Here is a 14132-nt window from a genome sequence, read left to right as displayed (position 1 = left end):
AAAAAATTATCATAATGCTGGTAATCAAATCCAAACCTAAGTTGGTGGCTAAAAATAAAACCAAACCTAATATTAGTGACTAAAAGAATAAAAAAATTAGTTGGGTGGTAAGTTTTTAAAAACACTATAAGTTGAGTGGCAAAAAAATCTATTTTCCCTAAGTTTAATAGGTTTATTTTTTTTAGGACGTCCCAAAAAGAAATAAGTGTCAATTAAAATGGGACGGAGGAATATTTAACAACATTATTGTCTGACAGACGAGCAGTCTTGTGAGAATTCGTCATAGATATATATGATTGGAGATATGTTTACGATTTTTGGAACTTTATCTGACAGATGTTTATCAATTTCAATCTTATTTATAATAATTGTTTTTTTTATGCGCAAAAATTTCATCCAAAAAAATTGTGGTCTATGTAAAAAAAGTATTCCCTCGGTTCTATATTTTATTTTTTTAACATGTATCTTATGTTGTTAAAAATATTACAGTTAAATATAATTATTTCCGATAAAATTTACATCTAACAGTAAAAGTTTAGACTCCAAATTTTTTATACGAATTGAATATTTTTGTTGAGTATAACTATTACTTTTTTACGTCTTAATATACGTATTAAAAAATCAAATATCAGTTAAAAGGAGATAGAGGGAGCCATCATTATTGTACGTCCATGTGGACTAGAAAGACCGTTTAAATATTACGTGTTTAATGAAATAATCATAATTGTATTTATAAATCTCAAGTTTATACTAATTTTTGTTATTCTCATCCTTGAATTTCAAATAAAATTTATTTTTTATTTAACTGAACAAATACAGAACTTACAGACATTAGAATACATTGAACATTATTATAATCAAGTGCAGTTCTGAAACTTCTGTCAAAAAAAAAAAAAAAAAAAAGTGCAGTTCTGAAACTACATGTAAAAAAGACGACCAATTTTACTGCGTAGCACTAAGGTCTTGCAGAATAATTTGAGCACCATATTGTGGTCGCATAAGAAAATACAATTCAGGAGCATGCAGATAAGATGGTGAAAGCTCAAGTGAGAAGTTCTGTAGTATCATTGCTACAGCCATCTTCACTTCTATCATGGCAAAGTGTTGCCCGATGCATGTTCTGGGACCCCAACTGAATGGAATAAACACAGGTAATCCTTTCGTTGCATTAGAAATTCCCTGAGAAAACCTCTCGGGATTGAACTCTTTCGCGTCTTCGCCCCAAATTTCAGTGTCGTGGTTGTGAAAAATGACTGGCATTGTCAAGTGCACCCACGGTGGTATAGTCAGGTTTCCTAGCTTCATCTTCTTAGAAGTTGCGCGTAGAAGCATACCTGCTGGCGGATATAGCCTAAGCACCTCGTACAGTATCATGGTTATCTGCAATTACAAATACCAAATTTTCAACGAGCATCAGTTAAAATGAGACGGAGGGAGTAATAAAACTTTTTTTGGTTGATCTTACAATTTTGAGGTGGCTAAGCTTTTCAAAATCGATGTCTTTTTTTCCCATGACCTGGAAAACCTCATCTCTGGCGCGAGATTGCCAGTCGGTGTGTTTGCTCAAACATACAATAGTCCAGATGAGCAATCGGGCAGTCGAATCAGCTCCAGCCGAATAGAAAACCTTGCACTCGTCTATCACTTCTTCCATACTCATTCCTGATCCTTCTTCTTGGTTCTCTTTCCTGGTGGCTTCCAGTAATACACTTAACAAGTCATCTTTGTTCACTTCCTCTCCTCTTTTCACCGTCTCCTCTCTTTTCTTCACGATCCTACTCAGTTGATCTATCATTTCCTGGTTCAATACCCTCATTTTCTTTTTTTCTTTTATTTTAAAGTGACTGCATTTAAAGATTATCTATCAAATTAAGAATATCATCTAGTTTCATTCTTGACATTCGTATAAAAATTAGGAACGTCAAGCATAACTTTATTCAATGTACAGAGACATACTTGCAATAATGCAAACTTGGTCTTGGATCAAGCATACAAACTACAAAGTAATCGGCTTACCTGGCCCATGGGATGTAACTCGTACCCATAAACTGAAATGCAAGATCAGCTTGCATCTCATGGAGTTGGAATATTCTTCTTCCTTCTTCAAAATTACTGCCAAAAGCTGCTCGAGAAATCATATCACGAGCCAGATTTTCGATATAAGGCCAGGCATCAATTTCAGTAAATCCTGAAGTTGCCGAGACCAATGACTTCCACTTACTGATCGTATCTTTGCAACTCAAGTAAACTTCTGGTAATGTGCCCTTTCAACAAAAATATAAGAATTGGTTTAGTTATTGACTCTGTCTCTTTACTCTGCCTAGAAACATATGTCACATACCTTTAGCTTCTCTAAATTGAAAGCGAGGTTGATTATCTTTCTGTGCCTCGGCCATTTTTCACCATGAGCCGTCGAAAGCCCTCCTACGACAAGGTCAGCAACCGGATCTGGGTACACTTTATGGAAGTCATCAGGCTTGGACAAAATCTCCTTAACTAGCATCGGATCCATAATGTTTAGCCTCGGTTTTGCTCCGAACCATACAAATGAGCTTTTGCCTGCATATTAATCACTCTGCTTAACTTGGTCTTTATAAAGAGATTCAATACACAAGACAAAAGGACTAGAGACCAGAATCAACATTTCACAACTTAATTTTGGGTTATTGCAAAACAATACTATAAGCAAATGTTAGCAATAGGCTCCGTATTATTTACCATGCTTCTTGACAATGTGATGCTCGTAAGGTAGGACTCGTGCTCCGATGTCGTGAGAGAAGTCCATGGGCTTGGAAGTGGCTTCTCCTGCCACGGCGAAGAACTCCTTCATGTCTCCATGCAAAAATCTGTAAGGATTTCCTTTGAACCCCAACTCTTTCAGTTGTTTCTCTATCTTTTTGGGTCTCGCCCATAGCCTTTGATACAATTTCAGAGCAAAGTGGGAAATGATGATCAGAGCAAGTGAGCCTGCCACTGAAGCCAAAAGCTTCCAAACCTCCATATTTAGTTGGTATTTCACTACAACTTGTATTGTATATGATAGCAAATGCCCAATGTGTAGCTTGCTATTGCTGGCCCTGGGAGTACCTCCATCTATTTATATATAATAAATATTTAAAGAAAAATTTCACAAAGTGGAGTCTAATAATCTGGTGTCAATCATGCAGTTACTATTTTCCTTTTGGCTAGTGGAAAAACTTTCAAATCTATTGTTTATGGGTTTTTATTTTGGCGGGACTCAATTATTGTAGTTGATATAATTATGGAGTAGTTTTTTTTTTTTTTTTAAACAAGTTGATATAATTATGGAGTACTCCCTCTGTCTCATTTAATTGTATACGTTTCTTTTTAACTGCTCGACACGCATTTCAATGGTCTTATAAAATATAGTTCCGTAACTTATTTTTGAGATTTTTTTTTTCTGAATAAAAATATAACATCCAAATTTTAATTCAGAAAAAGAAAATTTAAAAAATAAATTACACAACTACATTTTACAGCAGCATTAAAGTCCGTGCCGCGTCCCGTCCCCCAATGTATACAACTCAGGGGGACGGAGGGAGTAGTTAATAATATCATTTGGACGTCAAGAATACGACACAGAAATCAGAAGTTTCTATTTTCTCCGACTCTTCCTGACTTTTACGGTATCAATCAAATCTGGGGTTGTATCAGCCTTTGATACTGATAAAATTTTGTTTATTTATTTCTTTTGTTTATTTTATCGCTGAGTTCTTATTTAATAATTTTTTTTGCCTAAATCGAAAGTCTCTCTAATTGATCATTGACTTTTTTTTTCTTATTATCATCCATCTCATTTCTTTACGAGTTTCTTCACTAATATTTAAGTCTCTTGTAAAATGAAATTATACTCTTAGAGGGGGTGAATAGATGTTATGATTAATATACCCGATTTTTAAATGTTACATAATAATTAAACTGTCACATACAGATTGCTGTTAAGATTCGAGATAGATTGTCAGTTAGCTAACAATAAGCATGTAATGCAAAAAAATTATAAACAGTAAGCTAACAACACCAATAATTTTAGTCAGGTTCGACTCCTAATTTTATTGATCTACGTCCTGGTACTCTGCCAACTGGTAAGAGATTATATTATTAATCAATGAAGTGTCATCGATTGCAAGATTCAATAATATAATTCATTTCAACCTTTGATTCGGTTAGCAACTTGCTGAAACCCCTGAACTCTAAACCAAAAGCTCTCCAAGACCTATACTTCATAGATATACTCTTCTAACTAACTAGTTCCCTTGTTCCTTTCACAACCTCGATACATAGTAACAAAAACACTTACACCTTGAACAATACAAAATATATAAAAATTACAACCGAAACTATGTACTAAACACAAGTATAAACGAATATAAGTATTAAAGTTTAAAGAAAGATTTAGCAATGAAAGAGTTGTATTTTTGAGGTGTGTTCTTGTATATCAAAAATAGAAACAACACTCAAGTATTTATACACAATAATCCAACGGTCAATTAAGTAACAAATTACAACGTTTTTGTTCTCAACCGAACTCACGTTTAATTTGTTCAAAGTTGAATGTTAGAGTACCGTGAAATTTACTGAGTAAAGTCATAAAAACGTTTGAAACAACTCAGCAAAAGTTTATTTATAACATTAAAACGCTTTTAGTAGAATTAAGAGTCCTAAATGATAAAATCGATTTGAATAAACTGCTATAAATTAGTTAAATGATTTTAATAAAATTCTTTGGTAAAAGGATGAGCTCTAATACTCATATACTGCATATATATGTATTGGAGTGCTTACACAACGTATCCTAACAAATTCTTCATGAAAATAAGACTTGATCTTTATCCGCTTGACAGTCTGTCAGTATTCTATGAGCTAACAAGTCTCAGTTTAATGCTACAGCTTGCTGTTAGTATGATCGTCAAAATCTCGAGAGTATCATAAAAAATAATTTCATAACTTATTTTTGATATTTTCTCTTTGTGTATAAAAATTCAAATATCAATTTTTTATTAGAAAAAGAGATTAAAATATATGTTATAAAATTATATTTTCTAAAACATTAAAGTGCATATCAAACCCTGGTCCAAAGATAAACTGCCCAAGGTAGTTTTTAGTTTTTAGCGGGGGGACAAAGTGACTGAGGGAGTATTGGTTTGGTCTTTTCTGGTGGGAGCTTGATTATGGTGGTGTTTGGGAGCAAGAAGCAGGAGCTTCTTTTGAGCAGAAGTGAGATTAAGAAGTTATACCCCTGTTTGGGAAAAAAAAGTAACCAGCTTATTTTGGACTTCAAGAGTGGAAGTTGAGAAGTTAGAAGTTCTAGCTTCTTTTCTTCTTCTTCTCACATATTCACTGAAAAAATTTATAAGTTCAAAAGTAACCAAACACTTAACTTTTACTTCTACTTTTCACTTCTACTCCACTTTTTTATTTTAAGCAAGAATTCACTTTTTTTAAGTTAAGCCAAACGGCCCCTATATTTATACTAATATTTTGAAAAAATAATTTTAAATTTTATTGAAAATAGGCGTGATTTTTAGTATTTTCAATAAAATTTAAAATTATTTTTTCAAAATATTAGTATAAATATAATTCCAGGGCAATAATTCTTTACTGTGCTAGAACAGAGTAAGAAAATAAGAACAAGTATCAAACAGGGCCTTACAAGTCCAAACCCGGCCCATATCAAGTCTACTAACAAAGACCCAATCCTATAAAACAATCACTAAACCCTAATTCGAGTACAAATTTGCATCTCCGCCTCTCTGCAAACCCTAGGAAACCGCAGCTCCCGCGACAATGGTAACTTCTAATTCTCACCTAATTTCAACAAATTAAATCTCTAATTGTTCAATTCAAAGCTTAATCTACTGTTTTATTAAATTAATATTGTATCTCTTAATGTGCGTAGCCTTTTAAGCGTTATGTTGAAATTGGGCGAGTCGCTCTCGTCAACTACGGAAAAGACTACGGCAAACTCGTTGTCATCGTCGATGTTGTTGATCAGAATCGCGTAAGTATTCGAATTTCATATCTGAATTTACACATTTAGCTCATTTTTTGAGTTTGTTACGTTTTAATTAAGAATTAGATGATGTGTGTATGTAGAATTAGCATTTGTCTGTCATTTTGGGTTAGGATCTCGAGTTTCTTTCCACTGAGTTTTTTTTTTTAAGTTGGCATTGTTTTGTGTTCTATGTTTCGATGAGTTTTGTTTTTTGTAAGATTAATTCGTTATGTTGACTTGTGATTGATTGAATGTGAATTTAAATATGATGTTAGTTATCGAATATGATTGGATGCGTTTCGGTTATGGTATTTTGTTCTTTAGGAAGTTATTTTAGCATTATTGTGATGCTTCCTGTGGGTGGTAAACATGTTAATATATTTGTATTAGGTTCTTATAAATATATTAAAATTTTCAATTCCATTTTTTTTACTTGTATTCTGTTTCTGAGCAGTGTAACTTTCTTAGTGTTCTAGGTAAGTGACTGATTTCAGTTTCTTGCCTGAATATGTTTGTGTTTTTTTGGTCTTGCTTAATGGCCTAACTAAAATGTGATATCGAACCTTCTCTATATGTTCATTTTCTGGTAAAGATTTAATTGTTAAAATAATCCATCATGTACATGCACTTCACTTGTAGCAGATGTGGTTGCTTTTTAGGATCTATGACTTGAATGATGATATCTTTTTGCATACGTAGCACATCTTTAGGTGCAATGAACGGCACTTTCCACACGAGATTTCTGACTTGCCACTTATATGTTGTCTAGCCATGATAAATAAATTTTCAGCTTTTCTTTGTTGTTTTAGTGGCATATCCATGTTCCCTCTTTGACTAGAATGAGGATATCTTTGTGCACACGCAGCATTAGATATTGGTGCAATGAGTGGCACTCCACACGAGATTTCTGACTTTTCCCATGATATATAGTTCTGTTTTGTTATAAATTTTGTGGATTGGCTTTGCAAAGTCTACGAAATTGAACTGATCTCCTGCCAATGGCATATTGAACTACTTTTCTCATTTTTATGCCAAAAATAAATAAGATATCTTGCGCACATGAGCATTTAGTACTAATATGCCATTACTTAATAACTTTTTACATAGGCTATGATTTTGATTTTGTATATATTGGTATATTTATTTTACATAAAGTTTACCAAATATATCTGGTATTCAGATAGTAGCATCCAGCAGTAGGTTTTCAGGTCTATAAATAAGTTTCTTTCTTCTGAGTTGATGGGGTACTCTCGGAACAGAACTAAATAATAGTCTCTATTCCAGATGATGAAGAGATAATACTTAAGATCTACCTACATAAACCTTTATAAGATTACAGGGTGTTTGTAATTATATGTAAATGTTAATTGTTAAGTAATATTTGTTATCATAATTTATACAATTATCTAAGCGAATTGTATTTGTACTTGTAAAATTTGGGCAGGCTCTTGTTGATTCCCCTGACATGGTCAGATGCCAAATCAACTTTAAGAGGCTCACGCTGACAGACATTACCATTGACATCAAAAGGACCCCAAAGAAGAAAGAGCTGGTTAAAGCAATGGAAGCTGCAGGTAAATAAAATTGGAACCTACTTGTATGCATCCGTTTCTATTGCATAATGTTTACGCAAGTGGTTTTTTTGAACTGGTAGATGTCAAGAACAAGTGGGAGAACAGCTCTTGGGGAAGAAAGCTGATTGTTAAGAAGCGGAGAGAAGCTCTAACTGATTTCGATAGGTTCAAGCTGATGTTGGCGAAGATAAAGGTTTGTGAGCTTGTTTCATAAAGTTCCACTGCTGAATAGAAATGTTTTTTTCTTGTTTCTTGCAATAAGATTATTTTCTAACAAGTAGAACATTTTTACTATATTTTTTTTTAACTTAATCATTTTGTTTGAATATGCATTTGCAGAAAGCTAGCCTGGTCAGGGAAGAGCTTGCTAAGCTAAAGAAGCAGACCAAAGCATAAACATTATGTTATGAAATTTCCAGTAGTTAGTATCTCGGTATTGCTTTTTCCTTTGGCAAGTCATAAGAGTGGTACTTTGTTTCTTTTGTGGGCTGCAAAGATTTTTGGCTAGCCAAGTATTTTCCTTCTAAGTTGGTTCTTGGCTTGTGTACTATTAAGATCAGAGAGAGACAATTCTTAATTGACGTGCAATGAAAATTATGTTTTTGTGGACATGCATTTCTCTTTTTGCTTGGTAGGAAGTAAGCTTTGTCCAACTAAGTTTTGCCGGTCCTTGAACTTTCGGGTATATTTTCCAATTAATTTGTATATTCTTATTTGTAAGCTGAACTTATATATTATGAATTTCTGAAATGGCAATACAATATATAATAATGAATTTTCTAATGTGTGCCAAGAACATACAATAAGTACCCACTTTTATGAGTTTAATACATTTTTTTTGGTTATCTAATCATAAATATGGATGAACTTTTCTGCATTCACATCAATTCTATCAATAAAAATCCACCGAACTTGAAAAATCTATCAAACTCATTGAATTTGATATTTATTGCGTGTTCTTGATCACATTAAAAAGACTGATACAGTAATACTGATAAAGAAATAAAGAAAAACTGAAGCACATACAATGTCCTTGTACATTAACACAGGCGTGAAGATTGTACCCACAGATACACCAAACGGCAAAAAAAATAAACCTTGAGGGGAAAATTCACTATGTGGTGTAGTTCATTACAATTTCTCTTCGCAAGTAGTTCAATTTGGTGCTGCACTAATGCAACTAAAAACATACGAGCGAAACTCGTAATCCTACTACCAAAGTGTCAAAAACCGGCCTCCATATAATCAGAGCACCAACTACAGTAATTAAATCATCGTTCACCATAGAACTTTGAAAAAATATCAGTTACTTTTGTTTTATGTACAGCATTTTCCTCAAGCTTCTGCAACAACCTATGCATATTGCTTTTCATGCGCTCTCGTTCTTCTGGTTGGCTATATATCTGCAGAAGAATATCTGAAGGTGCAATAGGTGCAGGCTCAGCTATCAACCTTACGCCATCCACTTGCAACCCGTTTAATCTGCCCAATAAAAGAAGTAAATTTATAAGAGATATACACATAGATTTTTGGAAAGTAAAGCTGCAGAAATCATTGCATATGTACTTGTTTAGAATCTTGAGCATGTTAGTCCATTCAGTTATGCTGAAATGCACATCCAAGATGTTAGCACTTCTTTGGTAGCAAGCCTTAACCTTCCCAAGAGACTTGAAAATCGGAATATGTCTGGGAACTACGGCTGGCAACATGGTTTTAATCCTTACAACTGTTGTTCTCGGTGTGTCAACTCTGTAGATAAACAAGCGCTTTCCAATGACATCTATGGAATGCTTAGCAAGTGCCTTATCTTTTCCATCTTCAGTCTGTCAATTTACAGATAATCAGCAAAAAAATAAGTGCAAATGGAACTAATAAAGGACAGTTTGATAATTAAAGAATATGCTACCAATAGAGGTTCTAAAATAGACCGCTAATAATTTACAAGATAGTAAAAAGTAATGCTCAAGGGAGACCGGATAAAACCTCACTTCAGCTTTATAAAAGAAACCATCAGTGTATATATCAAAAACCTAGATATCGTTTCGAAGGGAGAAGGCTATAGGAATATGTTTGAAACATGTTTTTAAAGGAAAGGTGGCATGCCAAATAGTATCATTCTTCAAAATTTTGGGAAAAGGTGAAACTACTGATTGATGTGTTTTGAATTCAATAAAGGTGATGATATCCTCCCACATCACTCACACTTGAACACACAATGACACAAACATAAATATATTATATACATATAAGAAAAGGTGAAAGTATTAATTGCTGCAATTTGAATTCAAGAAAAGAGATCCACCAATATCACTCAAGAGTGCACACACAATACACAAACATAAATCAATTATATAGTGTGTGCTAACATCATTCACGAGTGCACAGCCAGTGACAAACAAAAATATATTTCAAACAGTGTATGTGTGTGTGTGTTAATATTCAGATTTAACCTGAATAGTAAATGATCACAAAAAACTAAAAAATTAACAAGACCAACTTTCTGACTGATAATGAGGAAGGTAGGATGTGCAACAGCCAAAGAAATTGTGCATAATCTATAAAGACACTTCAATACAGGAGCTACACAATTAGAGTAATAGAGATTTTTAGCAGCAAATGCAGTTGCATATGATCACAGTACTGCAGATGCAAAGATAGTATACCTCAAATTCCACATAAGCAACAGAATCTGAGGTGCCCAAATAAAACCCAGAGATATTGCTTTCACAAAAGGCAAGAGCTTCCTCAATATGCCTAGGGCAGATTTCATGAGTCAATTGTTTAATAGCAACAGTCCTCGTCGGGTTCTTCACTAAAGCAGCTGGAGCATCAGGATCACCAATCAACCTTGGAATAGTTATACTCTTAGACTGGCTTTTCAGGGAAGAAGCTTCTTCTAAAGTAATGGTCCAATTTCTCAGTAAAAGGTCAGTAGCTTTAAGAGCATTTTGCATCCCTGTCCATGTCTGCAACAAATTTAACACTTTATTAAAGAAAACCAATGGCCTATATATTGCAAGTAGAATTTTGTTTCCAGTTTAACAATTAATCATTATTGAAATATTTGTGAAGAGATGACACTTTATTGTTTATGCAAAACTTCTTTTTATGCTTCTATTCATTTACTTGATTATCTTCGTGTCACTTACTCTTTAGACATGGGTCAAGCTCCATTTCTTTAAAATTGAGTTGTGGACAATAATTTCTGTGAAGTACATTGATATCATTTAGCAATAACACGAATCAATAATCAGCACCTAAAAGTTAGCACTCAATCTTCAAATATAGCAATGAGCACTGACCTTAAAATAAACAGTAGCTGTTTTAAAAAAGCGTTTTCCAGCACCAGAAAGTTCGATCTTCAAATTATTGTCAAACCGCTTGAGAAAATTGCGTAATTCTTGTTCTTCAACATCTTTATGCACAAACTTCACAATAACTTTGTATTGGTCCAATGATCCTCTGCATGTTGGATCTTGTGCATTATCTGGATGCCCCATCCTCATTGATGGGGTGATGGCATTGTGTGATACACTTTCTGTATTGCCTTTTTCTCGATTGTTAGCCTTCCCATTTATATAAGCTTTCTTCATGGGGGCTTCAACGCTTGGCTCCTCAATCTTTTCATTAAAAATATGACTGGATGATGTTTTCAGTCCATCTAAATTTTGCATGTTGACTTGAGACAGAACTCTAACATGGTCTATGTGATGGTTTTGATCAGTTCTATAGGACACTGCATTTCCTGGACCACTAGTAACCTGTTGACCTAGAGAATAACCCTTAATGCAAGCAATTAAATCATTACTGTCAGAAGGTTTTGGCACATTAACTATATTGTTATTATCTGAATTCTCCAAATATCCATTTGTCTCCCAAATATTGTACTTGTCCGCAACCTGACCTGCTTTCTGGTCATCCACCTTACTGAAAAGAGCAGATAATCTTGTAAACTTTTGTGCCCCTCTACCTGATCCAGGCATTCCACTTGCTTTAGAGACTTCATCTCCTGATATTTTAGATACTTTTTGCTCTTTCTGTAACTGGTTTTCTTTTCTTATTGAATGATATGTAGTTGGAACATCTTTTTGCAGTGTTGCAGTTGTTGTCTCTGCATTGGGACTAACAAGCTCTGTGGAAGGTTTGTCCTCTGATTCCAGGTGTTTCTTATCAGCCTCAACAGAAGGTGGATCTACTATTTTCTTATCATAACCAGTAAACATTTTGTTTTCTACTTGGTTTTTACATCCAGTTGAGGCCTTTTCATCTTCAACTTTTCCTTGCCATGGCCTAGTTGCTTCAAATATTAAGCTAGATAACTTCTCAGGCTCGTCAAAAGCATTATGGAACTCTTTAAGTTGCACATGCTTCTTTCTCGGCTGAAACAGATTTGGTTTATATAAGAAGCCTTCTCCCGCAACCCTATCGACTTCAATTTTGGAGGCAGCCTCAGGGGTTCTAGTGTATGGAGAATCACACTCTCCTTCCAGGGCTGTAGCGTTGATTTGAATTTTAGAACAGAGCTCTGGTTTCACATAAGATATTGCCTGACTCACACTATTATCCTCACTATTCATTGCAGCTGATGACTGAATTAGATTTCTGGGCTTGCAAGGTCCAGTGCTCTCCACATCAGTACATATCCTCTTAGCATCCAAAGCTGTATCACCCATCATGTCAGGCAAGTTCTCCCCAGATGTACCAGGCATTGCATTTGGTAGAATGTTACTCTTGTGGCAAAAAGCATTTGCCAGGGTTTTAGTAGCTTCATTTTGTTCAGACTTTTCTGAACCCTTGTCTTGAGTTGTTATATTTGTGGAAGCTGTAGCATCAGTTGCTGACGTTAATGTAACATCATTAACTGACTCACGCTGGACTTTAGAATCTCCAAATATCTTTTCTTTCGCATTCTCAAAAAGTTCTTTTAAAGTGTACCATGAACCACCAATTTCTTTTTGCACATGTGATAGTTTTGGCAAGCTTCCCGGATGCGTCTCTACATACCTGAGAAGCACGAGCTAGTAAGCAAAAGATAGTATCACTTAGTAAAACATATGATCAGCCAACACAATGGAACATAAGCAATGTAAGCTGATAAGTCATAAAAATAGGGCATATTGAACCAGTCATCTTGAAGGAATTTTTCCGGAACCAGATAGCAAAACAAAGACACCAAGAAAACTCAAGTAACTAGCACGCTCTCATACCGAATTTCACACCATTACAAAATCATAAGCAACAAACTAAATCAACCTAAACTTCACCTTCGAAACACCAACCTTTCAACTTAGCTTTGTTAACCAATCAAGCAACATTAATCAACACTAAAACTGAAAGTTGAATATTTAAACAGCATCACCACTCACAAGACCAACCCAACATAACACATAGTACAACATAATGATTATAGAAACAAAAAAAAAAAAAAAAAGAAGTTTTTAAAAAAGGGGAAATTACTTTCTAACATACGTTTCCACGGCCTCAGATTTACGGGCTTTAGCAATTTGAGATTTGTTTCCAAGAGAAGAAGATGAGGAAAGCTGCCTCCTTGTTTGCCTAGCAACACCTGCAATCAAACACATAAGCTCAAAAACATAAATAATGTGTTGTGTTTAAATATAATATAAAATAAAAAGGCCCTAATTACCAAAGCTGCGGGTGGAAATGGGTGGGTGAAGGAGACGAGAGAGACCCATTTCACAGTCCTCAGCTGAGTGTGTGAGGAGGGTTTAAGGAGGGTATATGGCTCTGTCTAGGGCCTTTCTTGATGTCTATAAATTGGTTTTGGGGGTTGCTAAGCTACCGAAATGGATTATACATGACTAATCAACTTTAATGAGTTATACTCTGTCTGTCCTTGTACATTTTTATTTTCGAAATTAACCAATTTTTGATTAAACATTACAAATAAAAAAAATATTGAAAGACAGCAAGCTTACTATATCTTGATATGATATAATGAATTGAGTGTTTATTTGAATTATTAATTGTGATTTTTATTACTATTGATCCTTTAAGGAAAACCCTGACATCTAAAATTGTTCATCTTTTCTTGAAGATTAAAAATGTGTAATTTTTTCATACTTCGAATCAACCTATCATTTGGGATGACTACGACTTATAGTTAGAAAAGTGAACTTTGTCACGATCTTTCATATATATTATCGAACTTCATTGAAATATTTTGATGTCTTATTGAACCTCAAAATGGATTTATTCTTGAACAACTGAACTTTGTTGAAAATTAAAAAAAAATACCACTCGAAAACCTCTGATTTGAAAATTAAAAACAAATTAAATATCACTCGAAAACCTCTTATTTGTTTCTTCAATTGAGCTTTCTTTATTTCGAGACATTATAATATACTTATGCCAGACTCCTTTTTTTCTTTCTTTGGAAATTCTAAATTGTCTATAAATGATTTGTTCCGACTTTGATTCTGTTTTAATGTTGAATGTCTTTTTTTGAATTATTTGAGTTATCAAACAATCATTACTAGAATTATGTTATACATAATAAACTTCGATTCAGATACGAATGACGT

General features: G+C 34.0%; 3 protein-coding genes across 4 annotated transcripts; 1 reads left to right on the top strand and 2 right to left on the bottom strand.

Moving 5' to 3' along the window:
• Positions 1-777: 777 nt before the first annotated feature.
• Positions 778-3111, bottom strand: LOC108193840 (cytochrome P450 CYP72A219). Its single transcript, XM_017360671.2, has 5 exons — positions 2719-3111; positions 2342-2559; positions 2017-2264; positions 1466-1844; positions 778-1380 (listed from the first exon to the last, which is right to left on the bottom strand). Exons 1-5 carry the CDS (start codon positions 2999-3001, stop codon positions 943-945), a joined length of 1566 nt encoding a protein of 521 aa, XP_017216160.1. The 5' UTR covers positions 3002-3111; the 3' UTR covers positions 778-942.
• A 2566-nt stretch (positions 3112-5677) lies between these two features.
• LOC108193608 (large ribosomal subunit protein eL14) lies at positions 5678-8198 on the top strand. Its single transcript, XM_017360333.2, has 5 exons — positions 5678-5808; positions 5918-6019; positions 7458-7587; positions 7668-7780; positions 7927-8198. Exons 1-5 carry the CDS (start codon positions 5806-5808, stop codon positions 7981-7983), a joined length of 405 nt encoding a protein of 134 aa, XP_017215822.1. The 5' UTR covers positions 5678-5805; the 3' UTR covers positions 7984-8198.
• Positions 8199-8568: 370 nt separating this feature from the next.
• On the bottom strand, positions 8569-13394 carry LOC108193536 (uncharacterized). Of its 2 annotated transcripts, none has more exons than XM_017360238.2 (6): positions 13235-13394; positions 13045-13153; positions 10890-12591; positions 10251-10553; positions 9154-9410; positions 8569-9069 (listed from the first exon to the last, which is right to left on the bottom strand). In XM_017360238.2, exons 1-6 carry the CDS (start codon positions 13281-13283, stop codon positions 8859-8861), a joined length of 2631 nt encoding a protein of 876 aa, XP_017215727.1. In that variant the 5' UTR covers positions 13284-13394; the 3' UTR covers positions 8569-8858. The 2 variants fall into 2 exon arrangements, with proteins under 2 accessions (XP_017215727.1, XP_017215728.1); XM_017360239.2 differs by having other exon boundaries at positions 8670-9069; positions 13057-13153.
• Positions 13395-14132: the final 738 nt, after the last annotated feature.

Source organism: Daucus carota, chromosome 7 (assembly GCF_001625215.2).
Source record: "Daucus carota subsp. sativus chromosome 7, DH1 v3.0, whole genome shotgun sequence".
Taxonomy (NCBI): Eukaryota; Viridiplantae; Streptophyta; class Magnoliopsida; order Apiales; family Apiaceae; genus Daucus; species Daucus carota.
Note: the sequence above shows the minus strand (reverse complement) of the source record. Positions and strands in the feature narration are given on the sequence as shown.

Excerpts from the sequence above, each read along its gene's own strand:
- LOC108193840 (XM_017360671.2), bottom strand. The coding sequence starts at position 3,001 with ATGGAGGTTTGGAAGCTTTTGGCTTCAGTGGCAGGCTCACTTGCTCTG. Across the intron at positions 2,265-2,341 it reads TCAATTTAGAGAAGCTAAAG|GGCACATTACCAGAAGTTTA; the intron begins GTATGTGACATA and ends TTTTGTTGAAAG. Across the intron at positions 1,845-2,016 it reads AGTTACATCCCATGGGCCAG|TCACTTTAAAATAAAAGAAA; the intron begins GTAAGCCGATTA and ends CTTTAAATGCAG.
- LOC108193608 (XM_017360333.2), top strand. Across the intron at positions 6,020-7,457 it reads ATGTTGTTGATCAGAATCGC|GCTCTTGTTGATTCCCCTGA; the intron begins GTAAGTATTCGA and ends AAATTTGGGCAG. Across the intron at positions 7,781-7,926 it reads TGATGTTGGCGAAGATAAAG|AAAGCTAGCCTGGTCAGGGA; the intron begins GTTTGTGAGCTT and ends ATGCATTTGCAG.
- LOC108193536 (XM_017360238.2), bottom strand. The coding sequence starts at position 13,283 with ATGGGTCTCTCTCGTCTCCTTCACCCACCCATTTCCACCCGCAGCTTT. Across the intron at positions 9,411-10,250 it reads TTGCTTATGTGGAATTTGAG|ACTGAAGATGGAAAAGATAA; the intron begins GTATACTATCTT and ends GTAAATTGACAG. Across the intron at positions 9,070-9,153 it reads ATGCTCAAGATTCTAAACAA|ATTAAACGGGTTGCAAGTGG; the intron begins GTACATATGCAA and ends TTTATTGGGCAG.